The sequence below is a fragment of the Bison bison genome, unplaced genomic scaffold (assembly GCF_000754665.1).
Source record: "Bison bison bison isolate TAMUID 2011002044 unplaced genomic scaffold, Bison_UMD1.0 scf7180017864297, whole genome shotgun sequence".
Lineage (NCBI taxonomy): Eukaryota > Metazoa > Chordata > Mammalia > Artiodactyla > Bovidae > Bison > Bison bison.
Window position 1 is genome coordinate 2,664,176 of NW_011494869.1, and position 19,289 is coordinate 2,683,464.

The following is a 19,289-nucleotide window of genomic DNA, read 5'->3' on the forward strand; positions in this document are numbered from 1 at the left end:
AGAGAAAATCAAGAAGGGCAAAGGGGAAAGAAATGGTAGGAGGGAGGAAAGAAAGAAGGGAGGAAGGTCCACGGTATACCTACCCTGGGACTTATAAGTCTACTGTCAAGATAAATTACATAAACTAAAATATTTATTTGTTTACATTTAATTGATTACTGTTAGATGCCATCAACTGTAATCCACACCATTATTTTATACACCACTGAGAGAAAGGCTGCCAATGAAACTATGACAAGAGCATCAATTTCAAAATATACCCATACAGATTAAAACTATTTGCAGGGCAGGAATGGAGATACCAATGTAGAGAACAAATCTGTGGACACAGGGAGGCAAGAAGAGGGTGGGACGAACTGCAAGAGTAGCACAGACATATATACACCACCATATATAAAACAGACAGCTAGTGGCAAGCTGCTGAAGAGCACAGGGAGCTCTGCTTGGTGCTCTGTGATGACCTAGATGGGTGGAGTGCGGGGAGGGTGAGAGGGAAGCTAAAGACAGAGGGATATATGTATACTTATAGCCAATTCACATTGTTATACAGCAGAAACTAACACAACATTGTAAAGCAATTATACTCCAATTAAAAAATTTTAAAAAAAAATGTACCTCAATTTCAGAACAAAAAGCAAAATCAGTTATTAGTAGAATCTATGAAATATACAATGTTTTGAAGTTCCAGATACATCATAATATGCAAATAGGCATTGTATAGTACAGCACCAAGAATAAGGCCATGCTTTAAAGCAGAGGTGGTATGCGTTAAAGCGGCAGCCTAAAGTAGTAAGTATAAAACCCTAATTTGTAGAAGCTAACACATGAAAAGTGCTTCAAACAAGACAGTACCTGGCACATAAAACTCATTTATTCCTCAAAGAAACCCTATGAAGTAGATATCATGATGACAGGCCCCCTTTGCAAATAAAGAAACTGAGGCATAAAGATTAAGTAACCTGCTTAATGTCATACACAACTAGTATTGAAACCACTAACTCTACTGCTTCTAAAACATCTACACTTTTCTAACTCCTAAAAATGAAAATAAAGACAGATGCAAAGGCAGCAATAACCACAAATAAAAGTCTTCAATTTCCAAAATTGTGTTATCTGAATGTCATACCTCACAAGTCACTGAAAAGATTCGATTAGCCTAATCTATCCCAGGGGTTGGTAAAATATGGCCCATGGGCCAAGAACGAACCCACACCTGTTTTTGCAAGTGTTTTACTGGAACAGAGCCGTGCGCCTTTATGTATTATCGCAGTAATGGCACTTTGACAGCATAAAGCCTAAAATACTTACTATCTCATCGTTTACAGATAAATCTTGCCCACTACTCATTCTGAATTCTTTTTCAAAATTTTTCATAATTCAACGATGAACATAAACACTCCTTAAACTAAGAACTGGTATAAACAAAACTTCAATTTACAAAACCAAGCAGTCATTGCATCAATAGTTAGCTATATGTTAATGAAGGAGGATGTTTCTCTCACTTACACCATCAAGAGACAAAAACTTTAAATTCTGATCCAGTGACTAGAAGAGAATACATGAAGTCTCTCATCTTGATTGAACTTTAATTCCATGTTAGAATTTGTGTTTCTTAGGTCTTCACCACTATATTACAGAAGTCCAATCTATCCTCAATACTCAGAGCATTAATGAACCTCCTTGTAGAATTCTACTCTCTTACTACTTTTAGACTGTACTTCCTTTATCCTATAATACTAACTGTAAGGATATTTATGACTAAGCAAAAGTATTCATTAAAAATGACATGCTCCAATGGACCGTAACAGTTACATTACTGTTAGTTTGAGTTGAATCTGCAAATTTAATCTCTAGGCACTAAAATATATCCCTTACCAAACGCATAAAAAAATAATCAGCAATTTTTAATTCAAGGATAAAGGCCAAGAAGACAATTATAGTACCTTTGGTACTGCAGCCTGGAAAACAAAGTCCGTCATGTCCAGCTCTGTGCTGTTGGAGGCCTGTATCGTGATCACTGTGACACTGGGGTTGGTGTTTGACCGTTCAAAGGTGAATTCAATCTTCAAGCCATTCTTACTGTACGCTGTGATGGAGGGGATGCCTGGGAGAGCACAGGAAGATCAGTCGAGTTGCAGTCAGCCTAAGGCTTGCCAAATCACTACCTCCTTTCTTCAACAACTACTTCTCATAGGTCTAATGATGGTAACACCAGTAACGGTACCTGTAGCAATGTCATTGAAGAGAGGCTGTGATGAAAGCCCATCCAATAAGAAGGGGGGCTGGGATATCTGTGGGACTGAGGCAGGGGCAGGAGCAGCAGCTGGAGCACCTAAATGACACATCCCACAGTTAAGTCCATCTTAGCTGACAAATGCCACCAAGAGAACACATAAGAAAATTATCATGATCTCAAATTAAGGGAAGGAAGCCTTAAACAATTTGCAAAAAGCATGAACCATAAAAATAAAGAATTAAAAATTTCAAATACTTTAAAATGAGTAACTTCTGTTCACTAAAAAATACCACCAAAAAATGGACCAAAGGCAGAAGAAAGTGTATGCTACAAAATAACAAATGGATGAGTATCCAAAACTATAAATATCTTCTACAAGTCAATAAAGATAATCCAATTTAAAAGTGGTACGACAAATGTACAAGCAAAAAACAAGAAAAAAGAGAAACGTACAAGCAATTCTCAGACGAAACATGAATGAAAAGGGAATATTACAAAAAGAGATACTCAAATTTATGAGTAATGAGGGAAATGGAATTTAAAACCACGATGAGGTGCTACTTCACATCCCCCCAGCATGGTGAATACTTTAATGTCTGATAACACCAGATACTGGTAAGACTATGGAGCAATGGGGAATTCTAATCTCTGCCACACGGTTGTGAACTGGAGAACAATTTGGCAGTAGCAGAGTTGAATACAGGCTTTCCTGGCGGATCAGCGGTAAAGAATCCTCCTGCAACGCAAGGGATGTGGGTTGGATCCCTGGGTCAGGGAGATGCCCCGGAGAAGGAAATGACAATTTACTTCAGTCTTCTTGCCTGAGAAATACTGTGGAAAGAGGAGCCTAGCAGGGCTACAGTCCATGGGGTCGCCAAAGAGTCAGACACTACTTGGCAACTAAACAACAACAGAGTTGAATACAAGTATACCCTTAAACTAAAGGTCCTCAACTGCAAAACTAACAAAATTTCAGGCTGGATAAGACTTTGCTGTGAGGGGCTGTCTTGTGCACTGTAGGATTCAGCACCACTGGCATCCTCTCAGTTCTGACAACCAAAAGTATCTTCAGACACTGCCAATCCCTGGTGGGCAAAATCTCCCCCAATTGAGATCCACTGCCTTTCTTAGGAATGCTTTAATTCTTGCATATTTACACATGGAGACATATACAAAAAATGTGCAAGGCAAGATAACTTCTAACAAGGAAATTCTAGAAACAAAATGTTCACTATCAAAATAATGGGTAAGTAAATTGTGGTACACTGACAAAATAAAATACTATTCACTGTCTGTTGTTTTTTAGTCATTAAGTCGTGTTCAGCTCTTTGCAACCCCATGGACTGTAGCCCACCAGGCTCCTCTGTCCATGGGATTTCCCAGGCAAGAATACTCGAGTGTGCTGCCATTTCCTTCACCAGGGGATCTTCCTGACCCACGGATTGAACCTGTGTCACCACATCTCCTGCAATGACAGATTCTTTACTGCCAAGCTACCATGAAAGCCCAAAATACTATACACATACAGCAATGAAAATGTGAATGCATTAGAAATACACTTAACATAGATTATTCACAAAGTCAATGCACAGCAAAAGAGCAAGGTACAAAAGTACACATTCAATTGGATACCAGTTCTAAAAAGCCAAAATACTACTACACACTCTAACATTCCAAAAATACACGGGAATGGTAAACACCAAAGCTAACACTACTTTAGGATAGATAGTAGTTACCTCTGGGATCAAGAGGGAATGAGAAAAGGAGGTAGTACACAGGGAATGTCAACAATCTTAGCAACATTTTATTTACCAAGCTAAGAAGATCAAGACAAGACTTATTCATTGAGTTTTACATATATTAAATATTGCAGAGTATTATGTTAACACACACACACATCCTGGGAAAGGTGGTATAAAGTGGGGAAACAAAATCGTCAGTCTATCATTTTTATTTGATCCTTCCAAGTAAGAACAAGTTATGGAGGGCAAATGATAGGACATGACCATGAACTGACAGAAATCAAGATTCTAAGAAGAAGCATAAGAAAATTCACCAAAAGAAACAGAATGCATTTTATGCTTAAATTGGTGTCAAACTACTTATGAAATTAGCTGAAATTACACCATTTTAAAATTCATAAAATGAAATAAAGGTTCAATTAGCTTTAAAAAAAATACCCAAGTACACTAGGAAAAAAAAATCATATAGTAAAAATTAGCAAATAAGGTAGAAATACATATGACTAAGCAAAGCACAGGGACCTAAAACAAAGGAGGACACCAGAGGATGTGCAGTCAGATTACCCATGAAGAATGTGAACAAATATTCAGATAGCTATCCTAGTTTTTATAAAACTAATCTAGGAATTTCCCCACAATTTCCATTTCAAAACAATTTTAGAAACGTCTTTCCATGGAAAATCATAGGCTACCCAAGACACAGAGGCAACAAATGGGTCCCTGCTGCTGCTGCTGGTCCCTAGTCCTTCAAATTGTAGCTTTTTTCCCCTCCTATAATGGTACAGTAGGTAGTTCTGAAAAAACAACAGAAACTCAGTGCTCAAGTTTTTCTAAAAGCACATACTAAATTTATTTTCTAATTTATACTGATTTAAATGATGGTACATCAGGATTTGACTGTAATGATGGCTTAAAGAATCTAGAACTCAAAACTTTACTTAATATTGTAAAAAAAATGGGGAATTGCATTTAAAACACATTATGTTCTACAGAGTGAAGTAAGTCAGAAAAACAAATATCCTACATTAACGCATATATATGGAATCTAGAAAAACGGTACTGATGAACCCACTTGCGGGGAAGGAATGGAGATGAAGATGTAGCGAATGGACTTGTGGACACAGAGTGGGAAGGAGAGGGTGGGACGAACGAAGAAAGTAGCATCAACATATGCACATTATCACACGTAAAATACATGCTGGTGGGAAGCTGCTGTGTAACACAGGGAGCCCAGCTCTGTGCTCTGTGATGACCGAGAGGAGTGGGGTAGGGTGAGGGGAGGGAGGCACAGCAGGGAGGGGATGTGTGTGTAATTATGGCTGATTCATGTTGTTGTATGGCAGAAACCAACACAACACCGTAAAGCAATGTTCCTCTAATTAAAAAATAAATTTAAAAAGTAAAATACATTATGAATAAGGGGGAAAAAAAGCTAGATTTCATTATTTTGCTTTTTCTTGTTAACACTAGAAAAAAAAGAAAGAACAAAAACAAAACATTAAGGCTCCATAATAAATGTTAAAGGAGACAAAAGGAATGTGCAAAAAGGAAATTCATGTATAATACAAATATGGACAAATATAAAACATTCCCTAGATTGAAAAAGTAAAAATTAATAAGATAAGAGGGTCAATCTTTCAACTGTGAGGGCTTTTTTATTTATGACTATACAGTGAAATTCACAGACATTGAGGAAAAAGTAAGTAACATTTAGTGCCTACTATGTGTTATGCACGCACAAAGTCACTATTCCTCACAAATACCCTATGATGATAAGAATCATTTTTATTTTAAACAGATTCAGAAAGAGTAAGCCTAACGTAACTGAGCCTAAGAATGTAAACCCAAAATAAATTTGGGCAAATTTATGTAATAACAATATTTACTGAGGCAGCAGTTATGGTAAGAAAAATCTGGAAATAAGCAAAATGCCCAATAGTAAGGAACTGAATAAATAATGGTTAAACTTATCAAATATTAGACAACCATTCAAAATTATAATTGTGAAGATTATACACTAACATGGAAATGCTAATATGTTAATAAGTAAAGCATATCATCTATACACTGTGTTCCGGTTTTTTGTTTGTTTGGCCTCGCCACACAGCCTGTGAGATCCTAGTTCCCTGACCAGGGATTGAACCTGGGCACCTAGCAGTGAAAGCACATGAGTCCTAACCACTGGACTGCCAGGAAGGTCCCCATACACTATGTTTCAAATGGGGTTGTTCTTGTTTTTCCATATATCCAAGACAGCTTTGGCATCCCGGGATTTAAAACTGACTGTGAATGGCCCTAAGCAATGACAAGCAATATTTTGAAATTTTGTTAAGACATAAATATAAACCATAAGTTCTGGGAGGCAGTTATGTTAGGAAAAAACCTGTAAGCCTGTGATAGCCAGTCTAGATAAGCATCCAACATCCTTAACCTATGGCCGTTTTCCACTCAAGGTCATGTATGCTGCAACTCTGCATTTCACTTTTAGAGAAGTCACTTAAGATAGAAATTATATGCTACAGTGATATTCTCTTGATCTCCTGTGTTTACAGTATCTCTGAACACACTAATTATAAATGTCTACTACATGTCAATAAAGATAAGATATCCCCAAATGAAAAGTTACGTTTGAATACTATAATCCTGGATAATTTTATCCTTCCATTGCTTTAACACGAAGGAGAAAGAAAGGGGGAGAGGGAAAGAGGAAAACAGGTTAACATCTTTCCACTCTCCACAAATGGCCACAGCTCCTAGAAACTAACCATGAGTAGAAAGAAACCTAGAAAAAGTAATGTATTTCTTGGGATGTGCTTCTTTTCTAGCCTGAGACTTTTCTGTCTGTCTTAAAACACTGTGAGTAATTTACTCTCCAGAAACTAAAAATTAGACTTTGAGGAATCCCTATGAATTACCTCTAGAGTATTACTATGGCAACATAGGCCAGATGTTGTGAAGATTCTTGTTTTTTTTTCACTTACCCTCTCCCATCTTCAACTGTCTCATGTGCTAGACAGAAAGTCTACATTCAAGGCCCTTATCCCTGGCCAAGCATGAAATTAACTCTAGTCTGGCCTCACCTGTAAGGTTGATGTCTCCCAGCAAATCAAGAAGCTCTCCACCAGCAGAAGCTGGTTTGCTTGTAGGTGCAGTTGGAATAACAGGTGTTATGTCATTTCCTCCCAACAAATCCAATAAATCATTGGCCTAAACAAGGAAATAATATCTTATTCATTGTCACTGTCTAATCTGTTATCTAACACAAAGCCCTTTCAATACTTAAAAACAGGGAACAGAATTATCAATCAACCCAGGAACACTGAAGGGAATCACCTAAGAGATAGGGTCTAAGGAACCAAAAGATCATGAGGATAAGCAAGGGAAAAGCTACCTGGCTGGTGGGCTGTGGCCCTGAGGGCGGTGGCTTTGTCTCTAGAGGAGTTGGGTCTGTCTCTCCGTTTGTCTGTACAATCTCAGTAGGGCCATTTGTGGTCACTTTCTCCATGACAGGCATTCTCTCAAGCAGGGCAGACCTGGAAGAATCTGAAGTGGTTAAATTCTAGGCAGTTAACCTAGATTCCCTACCCAAAACAATCACTGTTAACTATACTCCAGCCAAATGTGGAGAGACATCTCCCCTCCCCATATCCCAACACATATACTAAAATAGAAGCTGGATTACAAGAATACGTGACCTACATTCCTGACTGGATTAAGGGCAGGCAGGAAACCTTGAACGGACAAACTGTCCATCTAAACCCCAAGAGCCTCAGAATTCTAAGTGACAGAGAAATTGGAATGAAAGAAAGATAAACAAGTACATATTAGTAGTTTCCAATCAAGAAGATACTGCACAACAGAAAGGGGAAAAAAGATACACACAATGGTAATAGTAAATGGTATCTCAATGAGATTCTCCTGAGATAAAACAACTCTCACTTCTTCACCAAGTAAAATGGAAATGAAGAAAACTTTCCTTACCAAGAGGAAGGGGAAAAGGGGACTAGAAGAACACGGTTCACTTATTTCTTTAGAGGCTAGGCATAACAGAAGACGAACAAAACACAAGTAGCCAAGCTGTGAGAACTGAACGGGGTTGTGATGTCCCACCAATAAAGCATGAGGTGGAGAAGGAAATGGCAACCCACTCCAGTATTCTTGCCTGGAGAATCCCATAGACAGAGGAGCCTGGCAGGCTACAGTCCATGGGGTCGCAAGAGTCGGACACGACTTAGTGCACTGTCTCACCCCAGAGATCCTGCCACATATACCACAAAAACCAAACATCCCCCAATGACCTTGGCCCCACTGTTCCAATCACTCCTAGGTGGGAATTCAGGCACATGTCCACAGAGGTCACAGACAACATACATACGGTTCTGTTATGTCCCATATATTACCCTTTCATGTCCCAAGGAAGACATTGTCTCTTATAGATTTTCATTTAGTGTATCTTTAAAAAATCTTGTGTTAAACTTGCCTCCATCTTTTTCTTGGGTAAGGACAACCCAGAAATGGCCCTTTTGTGTCTGTGATGTTGCCATTCACAGCTTTCTTGATAGGCCTAGTACAATCTTGAGAACAGGGTTGCTGTATGCTGAGTGTCAGATGGTAGCTCTTAGCTTTGCCTATCTTAGGTAGTTATGCTGTGCATTTTTTACTGGTGTACCATGTTTGATTTGTCCCTAATATCTTTAAAGTTTTTCTGAGAAATGAATAATGCAACATGAACTTATTAAAATACATTTTAAGCCTTTTAAAAATAAATAAATAAATAAAGCATGAGGGATGAAACTCCTTTACGGGTTATCACAACAAAGTGTTTGGGATGCTAAGAAGCACATGCATTGTTTGGTTTCTTTTACTTACCTCATATGGTCATATTTCTTAAAAAGTGCATTGTATTCTACTGCCCTCTGCTGGAGTTCCACATCAATGCTGCTTCCATAGATGGAAACCACTTTCTTAATTCGGCTTTGGGATAAAATGACAAATTCAAACATCCAAAAGAAAATTCATAAACAAGCAGAAAGAACAGTGTTTAAAACAGAGGTTTCTGGTTAAAATTTTGAAATGTTCATCTTTTCTTAATGTACATAATTTTTCAAAAACAAAAGACCTTTCCTTTACGGTCATCTAATAGATAGCTCAAGACCATCAGAGTTTATTCTAGTTCTAATGCTAGATTTTGTCTGTTGAATATCTTATACCCTAAAATTTGATAAACAGAAGTACCAATTATTAATTTGCTACAAAACAACAAATTTATAGTATTCATTCCCTTCTTTAATAACTTTACAGTAATAAGCTTTTATCAACAAAAGGGTCATAGCATCAGACTTTTATAAGCAAAGTGTCACTGCCTAACACCAAATTCTTATACTTCACAATTTAAATGGTAAAAAATATCATTCTTCATGAGGCTTTACATTATAAACAAAAGCAGCAGGTCTGAGAGAACCAAGTCTGTATTAAGTATGATTGGCTGGGAAACCGACCCAAGAATTGAGTTCTATTCAAAACAGTGTTTTTTTTAAAAAAAAGCAAAATTTAAAGATTTAAACACCAAAATGATTTTCTTCCAATTCTGATATCTCAAAATTATAATAAACCAGAACCCTTACATGGGAAGATAACTTCAGTACTTTAAAAAAGAAAATAGACATCAGATACCTGATTTTAAAAACATTAGTTTTTACCTTCAAATTAAGCAGTGGTGGGATGAAGGGATAACAGGGTACAAACTATATAGTAAGGATTAACCATGAAGTGATGACTGTTACTGAGGAGTAACAGATATAGGCAGTTGATTTTACTATTCTACTTTTGGCTTTGCTTGAAGTTTCCCAAAATAAAAGTTTTTTTAAAATTATAAAACGCGTTCACCCTACTTTTTCCCCATACTCACTTTACAGTACAGGTGAATCGAGTAGAAAGCTTCATAATGGCAGTGAGGGCATAACCTCGTGTCACAGAGGTGGACATATTAGATATTAGGACACTTTCTAAAATATCCAACACTTCATCCTCTGTTACCTGGGGAGAAAAAAATAGAAACATGACATTCTCACTTCTCTTCAGCCAGAAGGTAAGAGAAACAATGTAAGTCACTATGATGGGGTGGGGAGAGGGACCTAAAGGTAAGTTTCAAATCTCACAATGGCCCAGTAGGTTCCAACTGAAAAATGAGCAAGTTTTCCAATGAATCTATAATTCTACCACTGCTTCTTTAAAAGGTTTTCAAGGAATCGACTTCAACTCATTAAACACTACTCTTAAAACCAAAAACACTGTCTTCCCTTTTCTTAACCAAGAGTGACAAAGGGTACCTGAATAGGCTCTTCCTCTTCACATTGGCCAGATACAAGAAGATCTCCATATTCACCTATACACCATGCAGCCACTTGCACCAAAGGTTGCTGTCAAAAGAGTCATTTGAAAAAGATTTTTATCCTTTAAAGGATTAATACAAATCATATAGGTCATCCAACCATAAAGGTCACAACTGAGGCACCTCTAAGAGTGACAGTAATAAGAACATATCAGAAAAATAACAGCAATTTTCCCCCTAAAGTAAAAGTACTTACCTGAGAATAATCACCAAGAATTGCTTTGTACAAGCGCTGGACAGTATAGGCATGCATCTCCACACTATTGGTTATCAACTGGATCAAGTTGGGAACTGCATCATCACGAACATAGCTTCCTGCCTAAAAGGAAATGCAGACAGTTACCCCAAGAAACACAGAGTAATGATAAGAAAAGTAAGCTAGTGCTGTTGTTGCTCAGAGGAGACGACTACAAAACACCCTCCAAGATAAAGTTGTTTCCAATTCTCATGTTCAGAAGCAGCTCAAATTTCAAAGTCTTATTTAAATGAATATTCTAAGTTCTAAGGTTTTATAAAAAGATAAAATCTTCTCTTTGTCCAAAGTAAAATTAAAATATAAATGTTTAGAATTTCAAGAAAAGCCTCTTTCTACTCAAAATAGAATGTCTACTAATGCAAAAATGTAAGAAACACATTCACTGGGAACTTAATTAGAACAACCTCTTCCTCCCCACAACTCCTCAACACAGGTGTTAAAAGCATACAAGTGAGGCAGTCCTAAGATGGCAGAGGAATAGGACGGGGAGACCACTTTCTCTCCCACAAATTCATTGAAAGAACATTTGAACACCAAGCAAATTCCACAAAACAACTTCTGAATGCTGGCAGAGGACATCAGGCACCCAGAAAGGCAGCCCATTGTCTTCGAAAGGAGGTAGGACAAAATATAAAAGATAAAAAGAGAGACAAAAGAGGTAGGGACGGAGATCCGTCCCAGGAAGGGAGTCTTAAAAAAGAGACAAGTTTCCAAATACCAGGAAATACTCTCTCTGGCGGGTCTGTGGCAAGCCTTGGAATCTCAGAGGGCAAAATAACCGGGAGGAAAAATAAATAAATAATTAAAACCCACAGATTATGTGCCTAACAGCAACTCCCATCGGAGCAGCATCCCAGATTCTTGCATTCCCCACTAGCAAGCGGGGAAGGGACAGGGCAGAGCGGGCTGAATTGCTTAGGGTCAGAACCGGGCCTGAATGCCCTGAAGGCAATCTGAGGGAACTAGCTTGAGACAGCAACCCAGACTGTGGGATAGCTATCCCGGGAAAATCCCTAACCTAAGATACTGCCAGGGCCACTCACAGAACAAAAGACGGAGGAGAGTTAGCAGGCTGAGGACCCGCCCATCCCCCCGCAGGAGATAGGCAGGCGAGGGAAGCCAGAGCTGGAAGGGGGCAATCGCAGCCCCAGAGAGGCATCCTATACCAAACTGCAAGCAGACTTCCTTGCTAACCAAGACTTTTTGGGATTCTGGATGGTTGACATCCGCCGGGAGGGTCACAGCCAGAGATCAGCTTCCCAGAAGAGACACACGGCACACCTGAGAAGGCGCGCCCATTGTATACCCAGAAAACCGAGCAGCTGGGACTGGGGAGGCGTTAAGTTGCAAGCCTTCAACTGGGGGCGACGTGCTCGCCAAGCACCTGGTCACCTGAGCTGCTTGAACCTGGGACGGACACAAAACACAGGTCCAACCAAGTCTGCGCCTTTGAGGAGTGCCCGAAAACCTGAACCTGAGTGGCTTAGACCTGGGGAGTGCAGACAACCCAGGGCCAGCATCAGACAGTTCCCAGCAGAGCAACCTAGATAGAGCCTGAACAGGGTAGACTGGGAAAGCAACATGCCGTGAGCGGGGACAAACCCAGTGTGGCTGAATCACTGTGAGCACACGTCAGTGATATTGGTTTGTACTGTTCCTCCCTCCCCACAACTTGACTGAACCAGTGAGCCTAAAAAAGTGACCAACACCGCCCTCCTTGTGTCAGGGCGGAAATTAGACACTGAAGAGAACAGCAAACAGAAGAAGCTAAAATAAACAGAGGGAACTACTTTGGAAGTGACAGGTGCAACAGATTAAAACCCTGTAGTTAGCACTGACTACACTGGAAGGGGCCTACAGACCTTGAGAAGTACAAGCTGGACCAAGGAACTATCTGAAAATGAACTGACCCCACACTGTCCGCAATACCTCCAGAGAAAGTCCTAGGTATATTTTTACTATTATCGTTTTTAAATTAAAAAAATTATTTTAAGTCCTATATTACTCCTTTAATTTTCATTTTTATAACCTACTATTACCTTGCAAAAAAAAAAGACCCTATTTTTAAAGCAAACTTCATATATATATATTTTATAATTTTTGTGACTTTGTTTTTTAACATTGTATTTTTGAGAATCTAACCTCTACTCTGTATTTTTAATCTTTGCTTTTTGGTACTTGTTATCAACTTTGTGCCTTTAAGAACCAAATCTTCAGTACCCATTTTTACTTGGGAGTGAGATTACTGGCTTGACTGCTCTCTCCTGCTTTGGACTCTCCTTTATCTCCACCAGGTCGCCTCTATCTCCGCCCTCCCCCTTTTCGTCTCTACCCAACTCTGTGAATCTTTTTGTGTGTTCAGGGTTGTGAAGAACATTTAGGGAACTGATTGCTGGCTGTATCTGTCTCTCTCCTTTTGATTCCCCTCTTTATCCTCCTGGCCACCTCTGTCTCCTTCCTCCCTCTTCTCTTCTCTGTATAACTCCATGAACATCTCTGAGCGGTCCAGACTGTGGAACGCACATAAGGAAGTGATTACTGGCTAGCTTGCTCTCTCCCCTTTTGATTCCCCCTCTTCTCCTCCTGGTCACCTCTAGCTCCCTCCTCCCTCTTTTCTTCTCCATGTAACTGTGTACTTCTCTGGGCATCCCTCACTGTGGAGAAACTTTTCATCATTAACCTAGATGTTTTATCATTGGTGCTCTATAGATGGAGAAGTCTCAAGGCTACTGTAAAAATAATACTAAAAACCAGAGGCAGGAGGCTTAAGTCCAAATCCTGAGAACACCAGAGAACTCCTGAATCCAGGGAACATTAATCCATAGGATTAATAACATTAATTAATAACATAACATTAATCCATACCTACACTGAAACCAAGTACCACCCAAGGGCCAACAAGTTTCAGAGCAAGACATACCACGCAAATTCTCCAGCAACACAAGAACATAGTCCTGAGCTTCAATATACAGGCTGCCCAAAGTCACAGCAAACCCACTGACATCTCAAAACTCATTACTGGACACCTTACTGCACTCCAGAGAGAAGAAATCCAGCTCCACCCACCAGAACACCGACACAAGCTCCCCTAACCAGGAAACCTTGACAAGCCACCCGTCCAACCCCACCCACAGCGAGAAACCTCCACGATAAAGAGGAACCACAAACTGCCAGAATACAGAAAGGCCACCCCAAACACAGCAATATAAACAAGATGAAAAGGCAGAGAAATACCCAGCAGGTAAAGGAACAGGATAAATGCCCACCAAACCAAACCAAAGAGGAAGAGATAGGGAATCTACCTGATAAAGAATTCCAAATGATAGTGAAAATGATTCAAAACCTTGAAAACAAATTGGAGTTACAGATAAATAGCCTGGAGACAAGGATCAAGAAGATGCAAGAAAGGTTTAACAAGGACCTAGAAGAAATAAAAAAGAGTCAATATATAATGAATAATGCAATAAATGAGATCAAAAACAGTCTGGAGGGAACCAACAGTAGAATAATGGAGGCAGAAGATAGTATAAGTGAGGTAGAAGATAGAGTGGTAGAAATAAATGAAACAAACAGAGTTAAAAAGAAAAAAAAAATTAAAAGAAATGAGGACAACCTCAGAGACCTCTGGGACGATGTTCAACGCCCCAACATTCGAATCATCAGAGTCCCAGAAGAAGACAAAAAGAAAGACCATGAGAAAATACTTGAGGAGATAATAGTTGAAAACTTCCCTAAAATGGGGAAAGGAACAATCACCCAAGTCCAAGAAACCCAGAGAGTCACAAACAGGATAAACCCAAGGCAAAACACCCCAAGACACATATTAATCAAATTAACAAAGGTCAAACACAAAGAACAAATATTAAAAGCAGCAAGGGAAAAACAACAAATAACACACAAGGGGATTCCCATAAGGATAACAACTGATCTTTCAATAGAAACTCTTCAGGCCAGAAGGGAATGGCAGGACATACTTAAAGTGATGAAAGAAAATAACTTACAGCCCAGATTACTGTACCCACCAAGGATCTCATTCAAATATGAAGGAGAAATCAAAAGCTTTACAGACAGGCAAAAGCTGAGAGAATTCAACACCACCAAACCAGCTCTCCAACAAATGCTAAAGGATCTTCTCTAGACAGGAAACACAGAAAGGGTGTATAAACTCAACCCAAAACAATAAAGTAAATGGCAACAGGATCATACTTATCAATAATTACCTTAAATGTAAATGGGTTGAATGCCCCAACCAAAAGACAAAGACTGGCTGAATGGATACAAAAACAAGACCCCTATATATGTTGTCTACAAGAGACCCACCTCGAAACAAGAGACACATACAGACTGAGAGTGAAGGGTTGGAAAAAGATATTCCATGCAAATAGAGACCAAAAGAAAGCAGGAGTAGCAATACTCATATCAGATAAAATAGACTTTAAAACAAAGCCTGTGAAAAGAGACAAAGATGGATACTACATAATGATCAAAGGATCAATCTAAGAAGATATAACAATTATAAATATATATGCACCCAAACTAACATAGGAGCACCGCAACACGTAAGACAAATGCTAACAAGTATGAAAGGGGAAATTAACAATAACACAATAATAGTGGGAGACTTTAATACCCATTCACATCTATGGGTAGATCAACTAAATAGAAAATTAACAAGGAAACACAAATTTTAAATGATACAATAGACCAGTTAGACCTAATTGATATCTATAGGACATTTCACCCACAAAAAATGAATTTTACCTTTTCCTCAAGTGCACATGGAACCTTCTCCAGGATAGACCACATACTGAGCCATAAATCTAGCCTTGGTAAATTCAAAAAAGTGAAATCATTCCAAGCATCTTTTCTGACCACAATGCAGTAAGATTAGATCTCAAATACAGGAGAAAAACTATTAAAAATGCCAACATATGGAGGCTGAAGAACATGCTACTGAGTAACCAACAAATCACAGAAGAAATTAAAAAAAAAAAAAAAACTTAAAATATGCATAGAAACGAGTGAAAATGAATATACAACAACCCAAAACCTATGGGACACTGTAAAAGCAGTGCTAAGGGGAAGGTTCATAGCAATACAGGCTTACCTCAAGAAACAAGAAAAAAGTCAAATAAATAACCTAACTCTACACCTAAAGCAACTAGAAAAGGAAGAAATGAAGAACCCCAGGGTTAGTAGTAGGAAAGAAATCTTAAAAATTAGGGCAGAAATAAATGCAAAAGAAACAAAAGAGACCATAGCAAAAACCAACAAAGCCAAAAGCTGGTTCTTTGAGAAGATAAATAAAATTGACAAACCATTAGCCAGACTCATCAAGAAACAAAGGGAGAATAATCAAAACAATAAAATTAGAAATGAAAATGCAGGGATCACAACAGACAACACAGAAATACAAAGGATCATAAGAGACTACTATCAGCAACCATATGCCAATAAAATGGACAACTTGGAAAAAATGGACAAATTCTTAGAAAAGTACAACTTTCCAAAACTGAACTGGGAAGAAATAGAAAATCTTAACAGACCCATCACAAGCACAGAAATTGAAACTGTAATCAGAAATCTTCCAACAAATAAAAGCCCAGGACCAGATGGCTTCACAGCTGAATTCTACCAAAAATTTAGAGAAGAGCTAACACCTATCCTACTCAAACTCTTCCAGAAAATTGCAGAAGAAGGTAAACTTCCAAACTCATTCTATGAGGCCACCATCACCCTAATACCAAAACTTGACAAAGATGCCACAAAAAAAGAAAACTACAGGCTAATATCACTGATGAACATAGATGCAAAAATCCTTAACAAAACTCTAGCAATCAGAATCCAACAACATATTAAAAAAATCATACATCATGACCAAGTGGAATTTATCCCAGGGATGCAAGGATTCTTCAATATCCGCAAATCAATCAATGTAATACACCACATTAACAAACTGAAAAATAAAAGCCATATGATTATCTCAATAGATGCAGAGAAAGTCTTTGACAAAATTCAACATCCATTTATGATAAAAACCCTCCAGAGAGCAGGAATAGAAGAAACATACCTCAACTTAATAAAAGCTATATATGACAAACCCACAGCAAACATTATTCTCAATGGTGAAAAATTGAAAGCACTTCCCCTAAAGTCAGGAACAAGACAAGGGTGCCCACTCTCACTAATACTATTCAACATAGTTTTGGAAGTTTTGGTCACAGCAATCAGAGCAGAAAAAGAAACAAAAGGAATCCAGATTGGAAAAGTAGAAGTAAAACTCTCACTGTTTGCAGATCACAAAATCCTCTACATATAAAACCCTAAAGACTCCACCAGAAAATTACTAGAGCTAATCAATGAATATAGTAAAGCTGCAGGATATAAAATCAACACACAGAAATCCTCTGCATTCCTATACACTAACAATGAGAAAACAGGAAGAGAAATTAAGGAAACAATTCCATTCACCATTGCAACGAAAAAAATAAAATACTTAGGAATATATCTACCTAAAGAAACAAAAGATCTATATAAAGAAAACTATAAAACACTGATGAAAGAAATCAAAGAGGGCACAAATAGAGAAATATACCATGTTCATGGATCGGAAGAATCAATATAGTGAAAATGAGTATACTACTGAAAGCAATCTATAGATTCAATGCAATCCCTATCAAGCTACCAATGGTATTTTTCACAGAACTAGAACAAATAATTTCACAATTTGTATGGAAATACAAAAAATCTCAAATAGCCAAAGCAATCTTGAGAAAGAAGAATGGAACAGGAGGAATCAACCTGCCTGACTTCAGGCTCGACTACATAGCCACAGTCATCAAGACAGTATGGTACTGGCACAAAGACAGAAATATAGATCAATGGAACAAAATAGAAAGTCCAGAGATAAATCTATGCACCTATGGACACCTTATCTTTGACAAAGGAGGCAAGAATATACAATGGAGAAAAGACAATCTCTTTAACAAGTGGTGCTGGGAAAACTGGTCAACCACGTGTAAAAGAATGAAACTAGAACACTTTCTAACACCATACACAAAAATAAACTCAAAATGGATTAAAGATCTAAACGTAAGACCAGAAACCATAAAACTCTAGAGGAAATCATACGCAAAACACTCTCTGACATAAACCACAGGAGGATCCTCTATGACCCAACCTCCCAGAATATTGGAAATAAAAGTAAAAATAAACAAATGGGACCTAATTAAAATTAAAAGCTTCTGCACAACAAAGGAAACTATAGGCAAGGTGAAAAGACAGCCTTCAGAATGGGAGAAAATAATAGCAAACGAAGCAACGGACAAAGAATCTCAAAAATATACAAGCAACTCCTGAAGCTTAATTCCAGAAAAATAAATGACCCAATCAAAAAGTGGGCCAAAGAACTAAACAGACAGTTCTCCAAAGAAGACATACAGATGGCCAACAAACATATGAAGAGATGCTCAACATCACTCATTATCAGAAAAATGCAAATCAAAACCACAATGAGGTACCATTTCACACAAGTCAGAATAGCTGTGATCCAAAAGTCTACAAGCAATGAATGCTGGAGAGGGTGTGGAGAAAAGGGAACCCTCTTACACTGTTGGTGGGGATGCAAACTAATACAGCCACTATGGAGAACAGTGTGGAGATTCCTTAAAAAACTGGAAATAAAACTGCCATATGACCCAGCAATCCCACTGCTGGGCATACACACCAAGGAAACCAGAATTGAAAGAGACACGTGTACCCCAATATTCATTGCAGCACTGTTTGTACTAGCCAGGACATGGAAGCAACCTAGATGTCCATCAGCAGATGAATGGATAAGAGCGCTGTGGTACATACACACAATGGAATATTACTCAGCCATTAAAAAGAATCCAGTTGAATCAGTTCTAATGAGGTGGATGAAACTGGAGCCTATTGTAACAGAGTGAAGTAAGCCAGAAAGAAAAATACCAATACAGTATACTAATGCATATATATGGAGTTTAGAAAGATGGTAATGATAAGCCTGTATGCAAGACAGCAAAAGAGACACAGATGTACAGAACAGTCTTTTGGACTCTGTGGGAGAGGGCGAGGGTGGGATGTTTTGGGAGAATGGCATTGAAACATGTATTATTATCACATGTGAAACGGATCACCAGTCCAGGTTCGATGCATGACACAGGGTGCTCAGGGCTGGTGTACTGGGATGACCCAGAGGGATGGGATGGGGAGGGAGGTGGGTTCAGGATGGGCAACACATGTACACCTGTGGCGGATTCATGTCAATGTATGGCAAAACCAATACAATATTGTAAAGGTAAATAAATACATAAATAAAACTGAGATTTAAAAATAAATAAATAAATAAAAGCATACAAGCCAGCTATGGTAGTCACACTGCTCTGGGATATGGAGAAAGAGCTGTGTATGAACAGTTGAAAAAGGCTTAATAAGTAAGATAAAACTGAAATAAACAGTAAGTTTCTAAAAATCCGAATTTCTTTAAAACGTAACAGTCCTTCTAGCCCCAGCAATGGGAAGTGTTTTGTATTTCATTATCCACACTTCAAAAAAAAAAACAACGATATCTTTATTGTCCTGTTGACAAATGAAATCTGAGATTTACCACCATGGAGACAAAGTAAAGCTATTTAACCTTGA

General features: G+C 38.3%; 1 protein-coding gene across 4 annotated transcripts in view; it reads right to left on the reverse strand.

The window, feature by feature from the left end:
* The window catches only part of AP1G1 (adaptor-related protein complex 1, gamma 1 subunit), a 103,584-nt gene that overhangs the window by 6,731 nt on the left and 77,564 nt on the right, over window positions 1-19,289 (reverse strand). For all 4 annotated transcript variants that reach the window (XM_010850922.1, XM_010850923.1, XM_010850920.1 and 1 more), the window contains 8 exons: window positions 10,566-10,688; window positions 10,308-10,397; window positions 9,887-10,014; window positions 8,848-8,952; window positions 7,370-7,511; window positions 7,059-7,185; window positions 2,225-2,332; window positions 1,944-2,104 (listed from right to left, as the gene is read on the reverse strand). In XM_010850922.1, the coding sequence (XP_010849224.1) occupies window positions 1,944-2,104; window positions 2,225-2,332; window positions 7,059-7,185; window positions 7,370-7,511; window positions 8,848-8,952; window positions 9,887-10,014; window positions 10,308-10,397; window positions 10,566-10,688 (984 nt within the window). The remainder of the gene's footprint in view (window positions 1-1,943; window positions 2,105-2,224; window positions 2,333-7,058; window positions 7,186-7,369; window positions 7,512-8,847; window positions 8,953-9,886; window positions 10,015-10,307; window positions 10,398-10,565; window positions 10,689-19,289) is intronic.